The sequence below is a fragment of the Mastigoproctus giganteus genome, chromosome 3 (assembly GCF_048544385.1).
Source record: "Mastigoproctus giganteus isolate SK-2022 chromosome 3, ASM4854438v1, whole genome shotgun sequence".
Lineage (NCBI taxonomy): Eukaryota > Metazoa > Arthropoda > Arachnida > Uropygi > Thelyphonidae > Mastigoproctus > Mastigoproctus giganteus.
Window position 1 is genome coordinate 20,884,229 of NC_143577.1, and position 14,385 is coordinate 20,898,613.

Below are 14,385 nucleotides of genomic sequence, written 5' to 3' on the forward strand. Positions count from 1 at the left end.
ATTTTCTTTAAGAAACATAATGAATATCATTCCATAATGACTTTAGTAAGTAAGGTGCAGCCATTATCAACCCACTGCAGGGTGGAAGCCTCCTCAACAATTCACGCTGAGGGAAATGGACCATAATCTGCCACGCTGGTCCAGTGCAAGTTGGCAGATCGACCGTATTCAGCAGTCAGGGGCTTGAACCCCGGTCTACTCAAAGAGCGTGTGCTACTGCACTCCCGCTCCTGCCCACTCGGCTATGGATGACTTTACGTAGCGCTAAATTTCAACGACACTACCTATTGTAAAGTATGAGGCCGTAAAGGGTACCGATCAGCAAGATCAAATGCTCCTGTATCATGGCCATGACTATAAAAAAAAATTTTTTTAAGTGAAAGTTTTTTTAAAATCTTTCTAATAAATATTCCTCTAATAAGGGTGTCATCACTGTATGACTTTCAATATGCAGGCAATGATAAAAAGCTGCTGCCATTTCTTTTAACATACTGTACATATGCATATACAGTGGACTTCCACTTTACGATTGGTTCACTGAACAATCGAATCACTTTATGAGGACTCTCTATAATACAATACAGTCACTATACAATATGTAGTAAGTGTTGGTCATTGTGATCACATTTGTGAATTGAATTTTAATTCTATTAAATGGCAATTCTAATAAGCAAAAATAGGAGGAATATTATCCACAGGCTATAAAAGTAAAGATATAAAGCACAAATTTACACTTCATTACCTTACCAATTAAAAAATTAAATGATATGTGAAAATCGGAAGAATATTTTCCACAGATTAGCAAAATAAAAATCAATTTACACTTACGTACATAGCTTAATTAATACATGTTGTCATATGTACATATTAACTAATTGATATTTCTGTTCAGTGATTTTTTTTTTTTTTTTTTGTTTGTAAAATTTAAAACAGATAAGCAATCAATAACAAAGAACATGACACACACAAATTGCAACATGATACATGCAAATGAGATATGGAGTAACAAGTTTATGAAACTTAAAAAATGGGAATGAAGAGAAGATTCTGAAAATTTATGTTTTTTATATGATTGAAGATTTCATGGAAGGGGAAACACATTTCGCCATAATAACATAAAAACTCACAGAATTACAGCTATCAGTATTATCACAAATGCAATAAGATCGAGTATACTACCCATTTATAATAGACTGAACTAACAGAAAATCCCAATAAACTGAAAGCTGCAAATTGTTTTTGTTTTACGGTAGTGACCTCCAGAAATGTATTTTATAAACATATCACAAAGGCATTCAAAATTGATTCATATAACCGAATATATGATAACGATGAAAGTGCATTTTAATGATTGAATTGGTTTTTTGAAATTTGTTTCTATAAAGCAGCTAATTCTACTAACCAGTGATCATGTTAACCGGAGCCCACTTATTTCACTTTACGATGGGCTTACAATTCTTCCTCTCAGCCAATAGCAGCGTTTGCAAGTGTATTGGCACCATGTATTGTTTTTGCATCCTTTAGTTGAAGTGATTTATTTTTGTTGTGCTTATTTCACATATATTTACTGTATTGAATTTGTGTATGTACAACAGAGTGCAGCAGCACACGCTCTTTGAATGGACTGGGGTTCAAGCCCGTGACTACTAAATAGGATTAACGCTTGTATTGATTGATTTATTGTAAACTCCACTGACCTGGTGGTCGTGCTGGAATATAAACAAGAACATTGTGTAAACTGATAAATCACCTTTTAGAGAGAAAAATGGCTTAGTTATATAGCGAAAATTTCAACTTCCGGGGTTTTGGAACAAATTACCAAAAAACAATGTGTTATAGGGTTCACATCACGATATTTTCACGATACAATGGTGTCTTTGAATGGATTAATATTGTAAAGTGGGGGTCCGTTGTATAGGGAGAAATGCAAAATATGTAAAAAAAAAAAAAAAAAAAAAAATGGATACTGATTATGAACATAGAGTATGCCCACACTCAACTCTGGAAAAGCATTGGTTAAGTATGCATCTCTTTCTAGAATAATAAAAAAAATTATTTAACATTACAATCTTCGTTATGTGCTTGTTGAACTTAAATGCATTAACTGAAAACACGTAGTACAAAATGCCAATGCACGATACAGCATCATGATCACTTGTACAATGCTGATATGTGTTCTCTAAACGCATCAGCACTGTAAGCATAACAATCTAATACATTTGAAAGTGAAGGGGTTAAGTGCTATGCACATTAAACACTTGGAACATTTTTACTCTTTTTCAGGTAATATAACTTTAAATTAAGAATGGATTAGAGAAGAGTGAATGTGCAAAAATGTTCCTTTAGACAAAAAATAGACTATTGGAATAATGTAGGTGGAAAGTTATCTAAATTTAAAGAGGAATTGAATAAATACTTAGAATAAATAATGTGAGTGGAGGTGGCACAAGTTATTACATTTAGCATGTTTTTATTATTTCCTCCTTCCTTCTGTCCTTTTCAGTATGCCATGTGTTAGCTTACTTCTTCCATCATTCCATCAATCTACCTTGGATAGATAATTTCTCTCATTTTATTGTTGTTGTTGTTATTTGGTTTTTAGGAGCATTAGCAACTAAGGCCATATTGCTCCGGGAATATGCAGTGGTCATTCCCTGACCTTTCCGCATCCTCTCTTTTTATAAATCCAAGATCTAACTAGGGGAACCAAGTGCGACCTTGGGATTATCTTAGTTTTAGATAAATGTGATCATATGACAAATACAGGAAACTACTCGAATTACTTCATACTACAAAAAGTAACATAACCATTCTATAAAAAGTTATACACAAAATTTGTCATTTTTTTTTTTTAAATTCAAACATGCAACCAAAAATAACTTAAAAGTTATCATAAATAAAAATAATTCAGTAATCACCTCTGTATCTTCCTTAAGGAAATTAGGGCTGGCTGATTCTGATAGCAATTCATCACCAGATTCTACAAGAAATAAGAAATTATTATTTTTTAAATCTTGTGGAATGCATGCATTTGCAAACAATGCAAGATTTGAAGAAAGTATAATTTTTCTGATTGATATCCTATAAGTTACATCTTGCATATGCCTAATGGAAACTGTGACAGGATATATGAAAAAAAATTTCAGATGGAACATGGAATGCACTAACAAATTAAAAAAAAAAGAAAAAAGTTCAATAATTTAACAGGAACAGGTAAAAAATATTAACTATAAAGATTAACTCATCTAAGAGTACAAGAAAAGCAAAACCACCCAACTAAATATTTATCACCTCAAAACATAATGGTTAATCAAGCTAAAACTTTCAGTACCATACAGCAAAAAGAAAACTTCATTTGATGGTTTTAAATCCTACCTCTAAGGAGCAGTTATTGAGAAATTAAGTAGCAAGAGTGCTTTAGGTGTTAAAAGATTAAAAGATATGGTCCTTTGGTATAAAACACAGTACCACCCAAAAATGACAAGGGAAAAAGTTCCTGCTTCAAATGATTTCAAAGAGGAGTAGTAATATTAAAATCATAAATACACAGCATAATAACGAAATTGAGTCAGGAGAAATAAGGTTTTGTTGAAAACTTGTATATAATGCTGATAAATTTTAAATATAAGTTATCAGACACTGATATAAAAGATTATCAGAAACATAGTGCCTCAATATGGAAGTGCATTTGCTCTAAGAAACTGAAAATCTCAAAAGTTTACTTTTTGAGTACTCAAAAAGTAAATGTGAAAGCATAATTCCTGACAAATTCCATGAATTGTTTTCATCTGATGAAGAAGATGAACAAATTCTTGCATTTTTAAAGTGAATGACAACATCATCATAATCAGCCATTTTCAATCCACTGCAGGATGAAGGCCTCTCCAGCAACTTTCCAGTTCCTTCTGTTTTGAGCACTGGCCATCCATTTACTACCCAAAAACTCATGAATTTCACCTATCCATCTCCACCTTTGTCTTCCAGGTTTTCTTCTAGCTCCTCTTGGGTACAATTCTGTTATTTTCTTAGTCCATCTGTCATCATGTCTTCGAGCTATGTGTCGTGCCCAAGACCATTTTAGTTCTTTAGTTTTGATAAGAATGTCCTTTACTTGAGTATGCTGCCTAATCCATGTGTTTCTCTTCTTATCTAACAGTCTGATTCCCAATATAATTCGTTCCATTCTTCGCTGTGTAGTTCTCAGCTTCTCTTCCATTCTTTTGGTGAGTGCCCAAGTTTCACTTCCATAAGGCATGGTGGGGAGTATACATTGATTCATTATTTTACGTTTCAGACAAACCGGGATATTGCTCTTCAGTATGTGACTATATTTCCTGAATGCTATCCATCCAAAATTTATTCTTCTCTTGACTTCCAGCCATTTATCATTATTACAGCTAATAACTTGTCCCAGATAAGTATATGACTCCACCTTTTCAATTACTGCTCCTTCAATCATTATTTCCCTTTCCGTGGCATACTTGTTCATCATTACTTTTGTTTTAGCCATATTCATCTTTAGTCCAAAATCCTTACTAACTGTGCATAACTGATTAAGATTTTCCTCTAATTCTTTGGAATCGTGGCTTATAACCACAATGTCATCTGCAAATCGTAAATGGTCTAGGTACTCTCCGTTCACATTGACTCCTTTCTGCGACCAGTCTAATCTTCTGAAAGCTTCTTCAAGGGCAGCAGTAAATAGCTTCGGAGATATTGTGTCTCCTTGTCGAACTCCTTTCTCGATTTTAAATTTGCTACTGTCTTTGTCTAGTCTAATAAAGGAGGTAGCACTCTCATATATTTTCTTCAAAATCATAATATATGGGGTATCTATGCCTTGTCTTTCCAGTGCCCGAAACATTGCCTTATGCTGTATGAAGTCAAATGCCTTTTCATAATCCACAAATGCCAGGCATAATGGTGTTTTATATTCATTTGCTTTCTCCATTAGCTGTGATATTACGTGAAGGTGATCCATAAGGCTCAAGGGGTAGAATTTTTTTCAGCCTGGACTGTACTTGTTAACAGGAGAGATTGCTTCTACAGGGATGGGATACACTTAAATAGAAAAGGTGCAAGAATTTTTGCTGATGCTGTCGAGGCAGAGTTAGGTGGATCGGAAAACTGCTAGTTGGGGGGGATACAAGGACTAATAGATTAACAGTAGCCACTGGCAGAGGTGGAAGTGATTCTTGCACTGCTTCTATTGAAATGAGCAGAAGCCTGAAAGACAAGATGCAGGATATTTCAGAGACTGCTGGGAGTCATTGCGGTACAAGTAAACACATGGGTTGTGTTAGGGTAGCCAAGAATAGAAACAGGTGCATGTATACCTGCGTGTACACCAATGCTAGGAGTTTGGTAAATAAATTTGATGAATTTGAGGTATTGCTCAAAACATCAAAGGCAGATATTGTTGCGATATCAGAGACGTGGTGTCACACAGATATAAGGAATGCGGAACTGGAATTTGGGGAATACAATGTGTATAGAAAGGATAGACAGGACAGGAGGGGAGGAGGGGTTATGCTATTAGTTAAGAAACACATAATGTCCAAGGAAGTGAAGCCAGTCGACATCGATGGACAGGGCAGTGTCGAGTCAGTTTGGTGTGACATAAGCATAGGGAAATCAAAATTGAGAGTAGGAGTGTGCTATAGGCCTAATGACTCTGATGAGTATAATAAGATATTGTACAGGGAAATAGAGTGGGCCAGTAAATCAGAGAGTCTTATAATGGGGGATTTTAATTTCCCAGATATTGACTGGAATTTGTGGATTGGTCACTCGCACACTAGCAAGGCTTTTGTGGATTTATTGGATGATTGTTTTCTACATCAGCATGTTCGTGAGGCAACAAGAGGGAGCAATACTCTTGATCTGATTATCAGTAGTGATTCTTCATGCATTAAGAATCTGCAGATAAATGAACCACTAGGTGGCAGTGATCACAGTGTGTTGAAGTGGGATTTACTCAAGGAGGTAACTACCATCAGAGGTAAAGGGAAGGGTTTTTGTTTTCGTAAAGGCGACTATGATGGTCTGAGACAGTATTTAAATTCTATACAGTGGGACCAACTGATGATGTTACCAACAGCAAACTCAAAATGGGAAGCATTCAAGGAACTAATCTTGGAGGCTACCAGGCTTTACATACCAACTAAGAAATATTGTTCAAGGTTTAGGCCTAAATGGATGTCAGATGAACTAATGAGACATGTGGCAGAGAAGAAAAATGCATGGGATACAGACAAATTAATGGGTGACATGGAAGCCTATGATAGATATAAGTTGGTCTGTAACCAAGTCACAAAGGAGATTAGGCAGGCAAAGGCAGACTACGAAAAATCCTTGGCAAAGGATGCAAAGAAAAACAGAAAAGAGTTCTTTACCTATTTAAACTCAAGAAGGAAAGGGATGAATCAGATTGGTCCACTGGATATTGATGGTTCAACAGTTGAGGATCCTGCTCAGGTGGCTAACAATCTAAACGAGTATTTTGCATCTACATTCACGCATGAGGAGTTATTCAGGAAGGAGAATGATGTAGGTAAAGTAAACATTGGCAGTGAGCTGGATGATTTTGTAATAACTGAGAGGAAAGTGGAGGAGGGATTGTTGAGGATAAACATAAAAAAGGCACCTGGGGTGGATGGGATCTATCCAGTTATATTAAAGGAGGCAGCAAAGGAAGTAAGCAAACCCCTAGCCATAATTATGAGAGCTTCTTTGGACTCAGGGGAGGTACCCATAGACTGGAGATGTGCAAATGTAACCCCAATTCACAAAGGAGGATCAAAGGCACTTCTGTTCCAGGTAAATTAATGGAGGCACTGGTTAAAGAAGCACTGCAGGATCATCTAGACAAGAATTCAGTTACAGCTCAGACGCAGCATGGTTTTGTTAAGGGCAGGTCTTGCCTGACCAATTTGATTGGATACTATGATATAGTCACAAAAGAACTGGATGCAGGGAATAACTTTGATATTATATATTTGGATCTTAGAAAGGCTTTTAATACTGTTGCACATGGAAGACTGCTGCACAAATTGGAGCAGTGTGGCATTGGAGGCAAATTGCTGCTATGGATAAAGGGATGGTTGAGTGGCAGAAGACAGAGAGTGGTAATCAATGGACACTGCTCAACGTGGACTAATGTTATTAGTGGAGTTCCTCAGGGTTCAGTGTTGGGTCCGTTGTTGTTTTCGGTGTTTATGAATGATATTGATGATGGGATATCAAGTTTAATGTCCAAGTTTGCAGATGATACAAAGGTTGGCAGGGTTGTTAAGGACACCACTGACGCTATGCTGCTGCAACAGGATCTGGAAAGGTTGAACAGATGGGCTGAGAGGTGGCAAATGAAGTTTAACATTGACAAATGTAAAGTACTACATATGGGAAACAGTAACCCCAGAGCAACATATCAACTCTGCGGTACTACACTGACAGTGGTGGAGAATGAAAAGGACCTTGGGGTAATTGTGCAGGCAGATATGAAGTTCTCTGAGCAGTGCAGACGAACTGCAAGAGTAGCTCATGGTGTCTTGTCAATGATATACAGGAATTTTTCTAGCAGAGATAAGGAGGTGATTATTCCCTTGTATAAGGCAATGGTTAGGCCACATCTTGAGTACTGTATACAGGTCTGGAGGCCTCAGTTCAAGAAGGATGTAGAGCTGCTGGAACGGGTACAGAGAAGGGCAACAAGATTAGGGAATGGAACAAAGGGTTGCTCTTACGAAGAAAGGCTTAAGTTTTGCAAATTACAGAGTCTGGAGACTAGGCACCGGCGAGGTGATCTGATAGAGGTGTATAAGGCTTTGAATGGTTTGAGCATGCTCAATGCCAATGGGACTCTTCATCTTGCTCAGAATAATCAGCTCAGAGGGCATAAATTCAAATTGAGGAATGACGGATGTCAGATAGATGTGCGGAAATTTGCCTTTGGCCAGCGGGTGGTTGGTTGGTGGAACCGACTTCCATCACTTGTTGTTGAAGTTGATAGCCTAAACAAATTTAAGGCTCAACTGGACAGGCATTTCGAGCGAACGGAGGGGTGAAATGGGAGTGGTGTGTTTTTTTTTTTTGGCTGATGCTGAATAAGCTTGCTTTCTTGCATCATATGCCTCTACTAATGCTAATGCTAATGCATAGTTGAGAATCCTGTCCTAAAGCCAGCTTGCTCTTTCGGTTGATTCTCAACAAGTATTCTTTCTAATCTGTTAGTAATGACCCTTGTGAACAACTTGTAGATGTGGGATAACAAGCTAATTGGTCTATAATTTCCAATTTCTGATTTATCTCCTTTCTTATGCAGCAAAACTATGATTGCATTATTCCACTGCTTAGGCGTCACACCTTTTCTAATGCACTTTGTGAAGAGCCTTGCCAGTTTTTGTGTTATGTCTCTTCCTCCCAATTTTAACAACTCTACAGTAACTTCATCTTCCCCCCGGGGCTTTCCGATTCTTCATTTTCTTCAATGCACGTTCTACCTCATCAGGAAGAATATCGGGTATGTCGTATGTGTTGCTACTTTGCAATCCATCTTCCCCACTGTTTGTATCATTCCCTCGCTCCTTGTATAATTCTTTATAGTAGTCTTCTGCTATTTGAATTATGCCTTCTCTGCTGTTTATAAGTACACCATCGCTATTCTTCAGTTTCAGTATCATTTGTCTTTCTGTATTACTGCTCATGGCTGCTGATTTAAATCCTTTGTTTTCCCTTAATGCTTGTTCTACTTTTCTTGTGTTAAATCTTCTTATGTCCTCTCTGAGTCTCTTTCTAATGGCTTTGCATAACTCAGTATACTCAATTTTCTCCCTGTCACTGTTTTTCTTGCTCTTCATTTGTCGTCTTCGGTTCATCATGACAAGTGTTTCTTGACTAATCTTTTCTTCTTTGGATTTCTGTTTCCCTATAGGTTTCAACCTATAGGGAATGACAACATATACCTGCGTAAAAAAAAAAAAATAAACAAAAAAAAAAAAAAAATAATATATATATATATATATATATAATAAATTGTAAATATATTGGTATTAATTCATGTCTAATAATTTGTGCCTCTTTAGGATTTTATATATTCTGTATATAAGTTGGCTTTTATGCTAAAATGTACAGTAATAATACAATACAATACAATTTTACTGATTTTCCAAAACACTTACATAAAATAAAACTGATTAAGGATACATAAAACAACATTAATTTTACTGCTACTCCCCAGAAACATAAAATTATGATATTGTGATGTGCCCAATGTTTACTAATCTTTTCTTTCTTTTACAAGGGAGAAGAGGATAGGTAAACACTAGGAAGGACAGCGTAATATCATAATTAATTAACATTCCACTTCAGAAGAGGGATGTCAGTTTTATTTCTTATTTTTTATCATACAGAACTGAGAATCTTCAAATTAAGAATTTCAATTTATTACATAATAATAATAACTAGGGGGCTCTGCTCCCTTCTCGATGCGCTCGCTTCTTTTGATAAAATAAAATACTTACAGAAGCTTTCGACTCTGTGTGTGTCTCTTCCTCAGCTATGAATACATAAATACGTTACTATATTTATATAATATTGTAGATACATCATAGACAACTCTTAAAGAAAAACTAAGATAGTAGTGTGAAAGGCATAATTTCATCTGTATCTCATATTGTGCTCATCCTTCACAAGTTACCATGTATTGCACTACCTCGAATAAGTAACGCTTCACTAATAGAGAAGACTATTGTCACTTATTCTTGGTGGGCACCACCACCTAGATGGCACTGTTTCAAAGCTAGTTGGTTTTTCATCGGTGGGTGCCTTTCACACTATGATCATAGTTTTACTTTAAGAGTTGTCTATGGTATATCTACACGGCTATTATATACACATAGAATCTTAAACTCTTAAAATATTATGCCTTGTTGCATTTAGTTTATTTAGATAAATACGTTACATACGGAAATCAAGAATGGTACCGTGTGGTTGTGTTAGATAAACATAGTGTGTGTGACCACGATTAAACAGAAGTTTGTTTTACCACAGCAAAACAAGCTTCTGTTATGTATTTTTTTATGTATTACCATGTAATCTGCATCTCTCTTCTCCTATTGGCTGAATAAATATCATTAGGAGAAAAATTATTTTAATGTATAGGGAGATAATACAATACAATTTATTCATTAAAAGAATTTGTTTACAATAAATAAACTTGTTAAGAAAATAAAATTTCTTGACAACAAGTTGTATTCATCACATAAAACAGTTTTTCATACAAATTTATTATTTAACAGAAAAGATAAAGAAATTAAAACTCATAATACATTCCACATTGCAAACAGAGATAGTAATTTTTATGCATAGCAACTCTAATCTACTGAATCATTAAGTATCAAAAATTTTCTTATTAAAAATTTTAATTTGAAAATAGCATAACTTCTCCTAAATCTGAAATCAACAATAGCCAACAAATTGTTTATTATATATATTGTATGCCTTTCTCCAAATCTATTTAGTACCCTAGGGCAGTGGGGTGCACAAACTTATTTTGCTTGCGGCCACCTTTATTAAATATAAAATTGACGTGGCTCCTCAATATAAACTCCGAGGTAGGATGACCAGATTTTTAGAAAAGAAAAATGACATTTTATAAATTATGTAGTAAAAAATTTTATTCGAGTACTGAAAAAGGAATAAAGAAATTGTTTCCATTTTAAATTACACATAAAAATAATTGTTTTAATATTTTAATTGAATACAGCAAAAACAACAAATCACATTCTTATTCTTCAATTAAGATTACAAAACAATAAAAAATGAACAATTACAAAACAAAACAATTAATGAGATGGACGAGCCTGGTTAACCGATAATATTTTGTCCATATTTGGCACAATGTTTGAAATTACTAATCTCATTGTCATCTTCTGGATCAAGTCTGGAATGCTTTTTTGTTTTTATAGCTGTTAAGTTTGAGAAACCAACCTCACATAAATATGTAGACCCGAAAAGTAGCAATGTTTGTATTGCCATTTTAAATAATTCTGGTTACTCATCTTGAAGAGAAAGTCAAAATTTTTCCCAAGTAGTCTTGAAAAGAACACGTAACGCTTCATCAGACGTCAGGTCGATAAGATCTTCCTTTTGTTGAGTGGTAATTTCGGGACATAAAAAAATATCAAAAGCAAAGGGATCACGAATTCAATACAGCTTTTCTTCTGGAGATACATTAAATCATTTGGAAAAATTCTTAATTAGCATTGTTAGGTGGGTGGCAATGATATCCCTAAACTGTAAAATGTCAATGTTATAACAAAATCAGAAAAGCATGGGAACATTTCAGTATTATTATGCTCAAATTCAGTTTTCCGAAGATTAAGCTTCCCTTTGAAAGTTTCCATTTTATCACTGAGTATTAATATATTTGTTCCCAGTTCCTTTACTTTGCCTTTTAAACCTTTATTTTATCCTGTTAATGCAGCTGCACCATCAGTACAAATTGCAAATAAACTGAATTTTATGTTGTCTGCGATAACTGTAATATGCCGTGAGACTGTGTCTCTGGATAGAGGAATATTTAAATTGTTGCTGTACTTTTCTCCATGCATAAATGAAATCATTTTTATTGCAGCAGGGAAAACAAGAGATTCAGCAATAATATGAGATTTCAACTTTTTTCCTATTAATTATGAAACTTCCAACTCTTAAAGCTTTACAAGGAACTGCCGTATGTTTCTTCATGAATTTGTAAAAGAATAAGAGAAGTTTACCTCAATATGATATGTAGAACACTTCTGTATTTATGAAATTACTCTCCAGAAATTAAAACAAAAACAATTAAAAAAATCGAAAATCATCTTACATTACAGTAAGAAATAATTAACAATAATTAAAAATCAAATGAACAACAATTAAAAATTAAGTAAAAAATTAATTTAACGAAAAAAATGCAAAACGATTTTCCTTCCTGAAGTTGACAATGCTTTTTAATTGTATGTCGTGATCACAGGAATGAAAATTACCAAATAGGGGCAAGCATGGAACTTAAATAGGGATTATTTGTCTTTGTGCATGCGTGTAAAGGACCATGAGTCAGAGGTTAGATATGGCCGGCGAACATTAACAGAAGTCTCACGTAATTTAATTTCGATGGTTTCTGCAATTAAGTCTCGTATAATTATGTTGGACACTAAGTATTTTGGCCTCGTTAAATAAAAAAGTGTATTTTGTTAATGGCATGAAAGGCTAACTCTGACACTGCTGAACAAGAAGCACGAACTGAGGCCGCATGTTTATTAACACGAAAATTCAGAGGAAACCACATAGAACCCTGATAAGATGAGTTGCGATCACTGCAAGAAATGTTGTATACTAGGTCATTTATCTGTGTTGTGAACGAGGAAAGGACTGAGCGATTGTTCAGTATAGTGTGTAATTTCCGTATTGGTCTGGCTACAATTTTAAATTCGGTATCTTTAAAGAATCTGTTAAGTTGTTTGTGCCACTGTTCAACATATGGGACAGAAATAAAAGTATTTTTTGATATTACTATTGTTGGTTGGTGTATTTTTTTGTATTCTACCCTTAGCTTGTACCCTAATTCTGTCTATTGTAGCAAGTGGGTAACACCTGGTAACTTCTGCTGGTTAATATTTGTATTTCTGAAAGCACCAAATTATGAAGCAGAATAAAGCATGCCACAACAGTCTGAAGGCCAGAGGTGCGAATATGCCACCGCATATTCACACTTTTGGCCTTCAGACAATTTCAGAAATTTTTGCTGTAGGAAGCATGAATTACGAGCTAAAGGGATTACGGTTCAGCAATTGAGTAGTACTGAGAAGTATTAATACATACTGAGAAGTCACACTAATCAGCTGCTTTCTGTGTGTCCATAGCCAGTGAGCAAATTAAGGCGATTAGGACACACAAGGACAATAAGTAAGAAAGCCACCTGCATCACACGTGAAACTGCCCTAAAAATAAAGAGTGGCAATAGGGTTCATGCTAATCTCAGACTTCATTCGAGTAGTAAGGTCTCTACACCTATGGTATTGAAAAAGCAATTTTAGCAATAGGTTTTTTAGCTTTTATGTACACAATAATTTTATTTAAAAATTGTTGCGACCCCTCTGGGGGTCGTGCCCCATAGTTTGCACACCACTGCCCTAAGGCAAGCCAAAACAATTGCTTTTTAGCATTAGTAGAGGCATATGATGCAAGAAAGCAAGCTTATGCAGCATCAGCCAAAAAAAAAAAAAAAAAAACCCCTTCCACTTCACCCCTCCATTCGTTCGAATTACCTGTCCAGCTGAGCCTTAAATTTATTTAGGCTATCACTTCAACAACAAGGGATGGAAGTCTGTTCCACCAACCAACTACCCGCTGGCTAAAGGCAAATTTCCGCACATCTATCCTACATCTGTCTTTCCTCAATTTGAATTTATGCCCTCTCAGGTGATTATTCTGAGCAAGAGGCAGTATCCCATCAGCATTGAGCATGCTCAAACCATTCAAGGCTTTGTACACCTCTATCAGATCACCTCGCCGGTGCCTAGTCTCCAGACACTGTAATTTGCAAAACTTAAGCCTTTCTTCGTAAGAGCAACCCTTCGTTCCGTTCACTAACCTTGTTGCCCTCCTCCGTACTCATTCCAGCAGCTCTACATCCTTCTTGAAATGAGGCCTCCAGACCTGTATACAGTACTCAAGGTGCGGCCCGACCATTGCCTTATACAAGGGAATAATCACTTCCCCTATCCCTGCTAGAAAAATTCCTGTATATCATTGATAAGACACCATGAGCTACTCTTGCAGCCCATCTGCACTGCTCAGAGAACTTCATATCTGCCTGCACAATTACCCCCAAAGGGTTTGGGGTTCCTTTGGGGGAAGCTTTTGGGTTCCTTAAATAATGTGAGAAATTCCTTTGCTCCTATAAATTCCTATTCCTATAGATAATTCCTATAATAATAATAATAATCACAAGTTCAATAAACTGGATCAACCAGAAGATCTTAAAACAGAAACCAGTGCCATACAGGTAAAAAGGCAACAGAACAAATTAATAGTTAATTTCTTGGGAGAAAGATATATACGAGGATAATTAATTCTAACTGCAGATTAAAAAACATCGCACTCCATGTACAAGATCAAGCTTATTTAAAAGAGATGAAAAGTAAAAAAAAAAAAAACTACAAAACATTCTAATAACCTTTTTATACCAAGTTTGTTGACATTTCAAAATTCTTGCAGATATTGTTTATATATATTGTTAAGTCATCTCTGCTTTTTTTATCATCTCTCATATATGACCGTACACAAATCATCGATGTGATATACTATGGTATACCATGCAGACGGTTACCACGAAAGAGTGAG

At 35.5% G+C, this 14,385-nt stretch overlaps 1 protein-coding gene across 1 annotated transcript in view; it reads right to left on the reverse strand.

Moving 5' to 3' along the window:
• The window catches only part of LOC150087781 (uncharacterized), a 251,831-nt gene that overhangs the window by 139,338 nt on the left and 98,108 nt on the right, over positions 1–14,385 (reverse strand). The window contains exon 5 of the mRNA XM_090369876.1: positions 2,919–2,980. Coding sequence (XP_090226002.1) covers positions 2,919–2,980 — 62 coding nt within the window. The remainder of the gene's footprint in view (positions 1–2,918; positions 2,981–14,385) is intronic.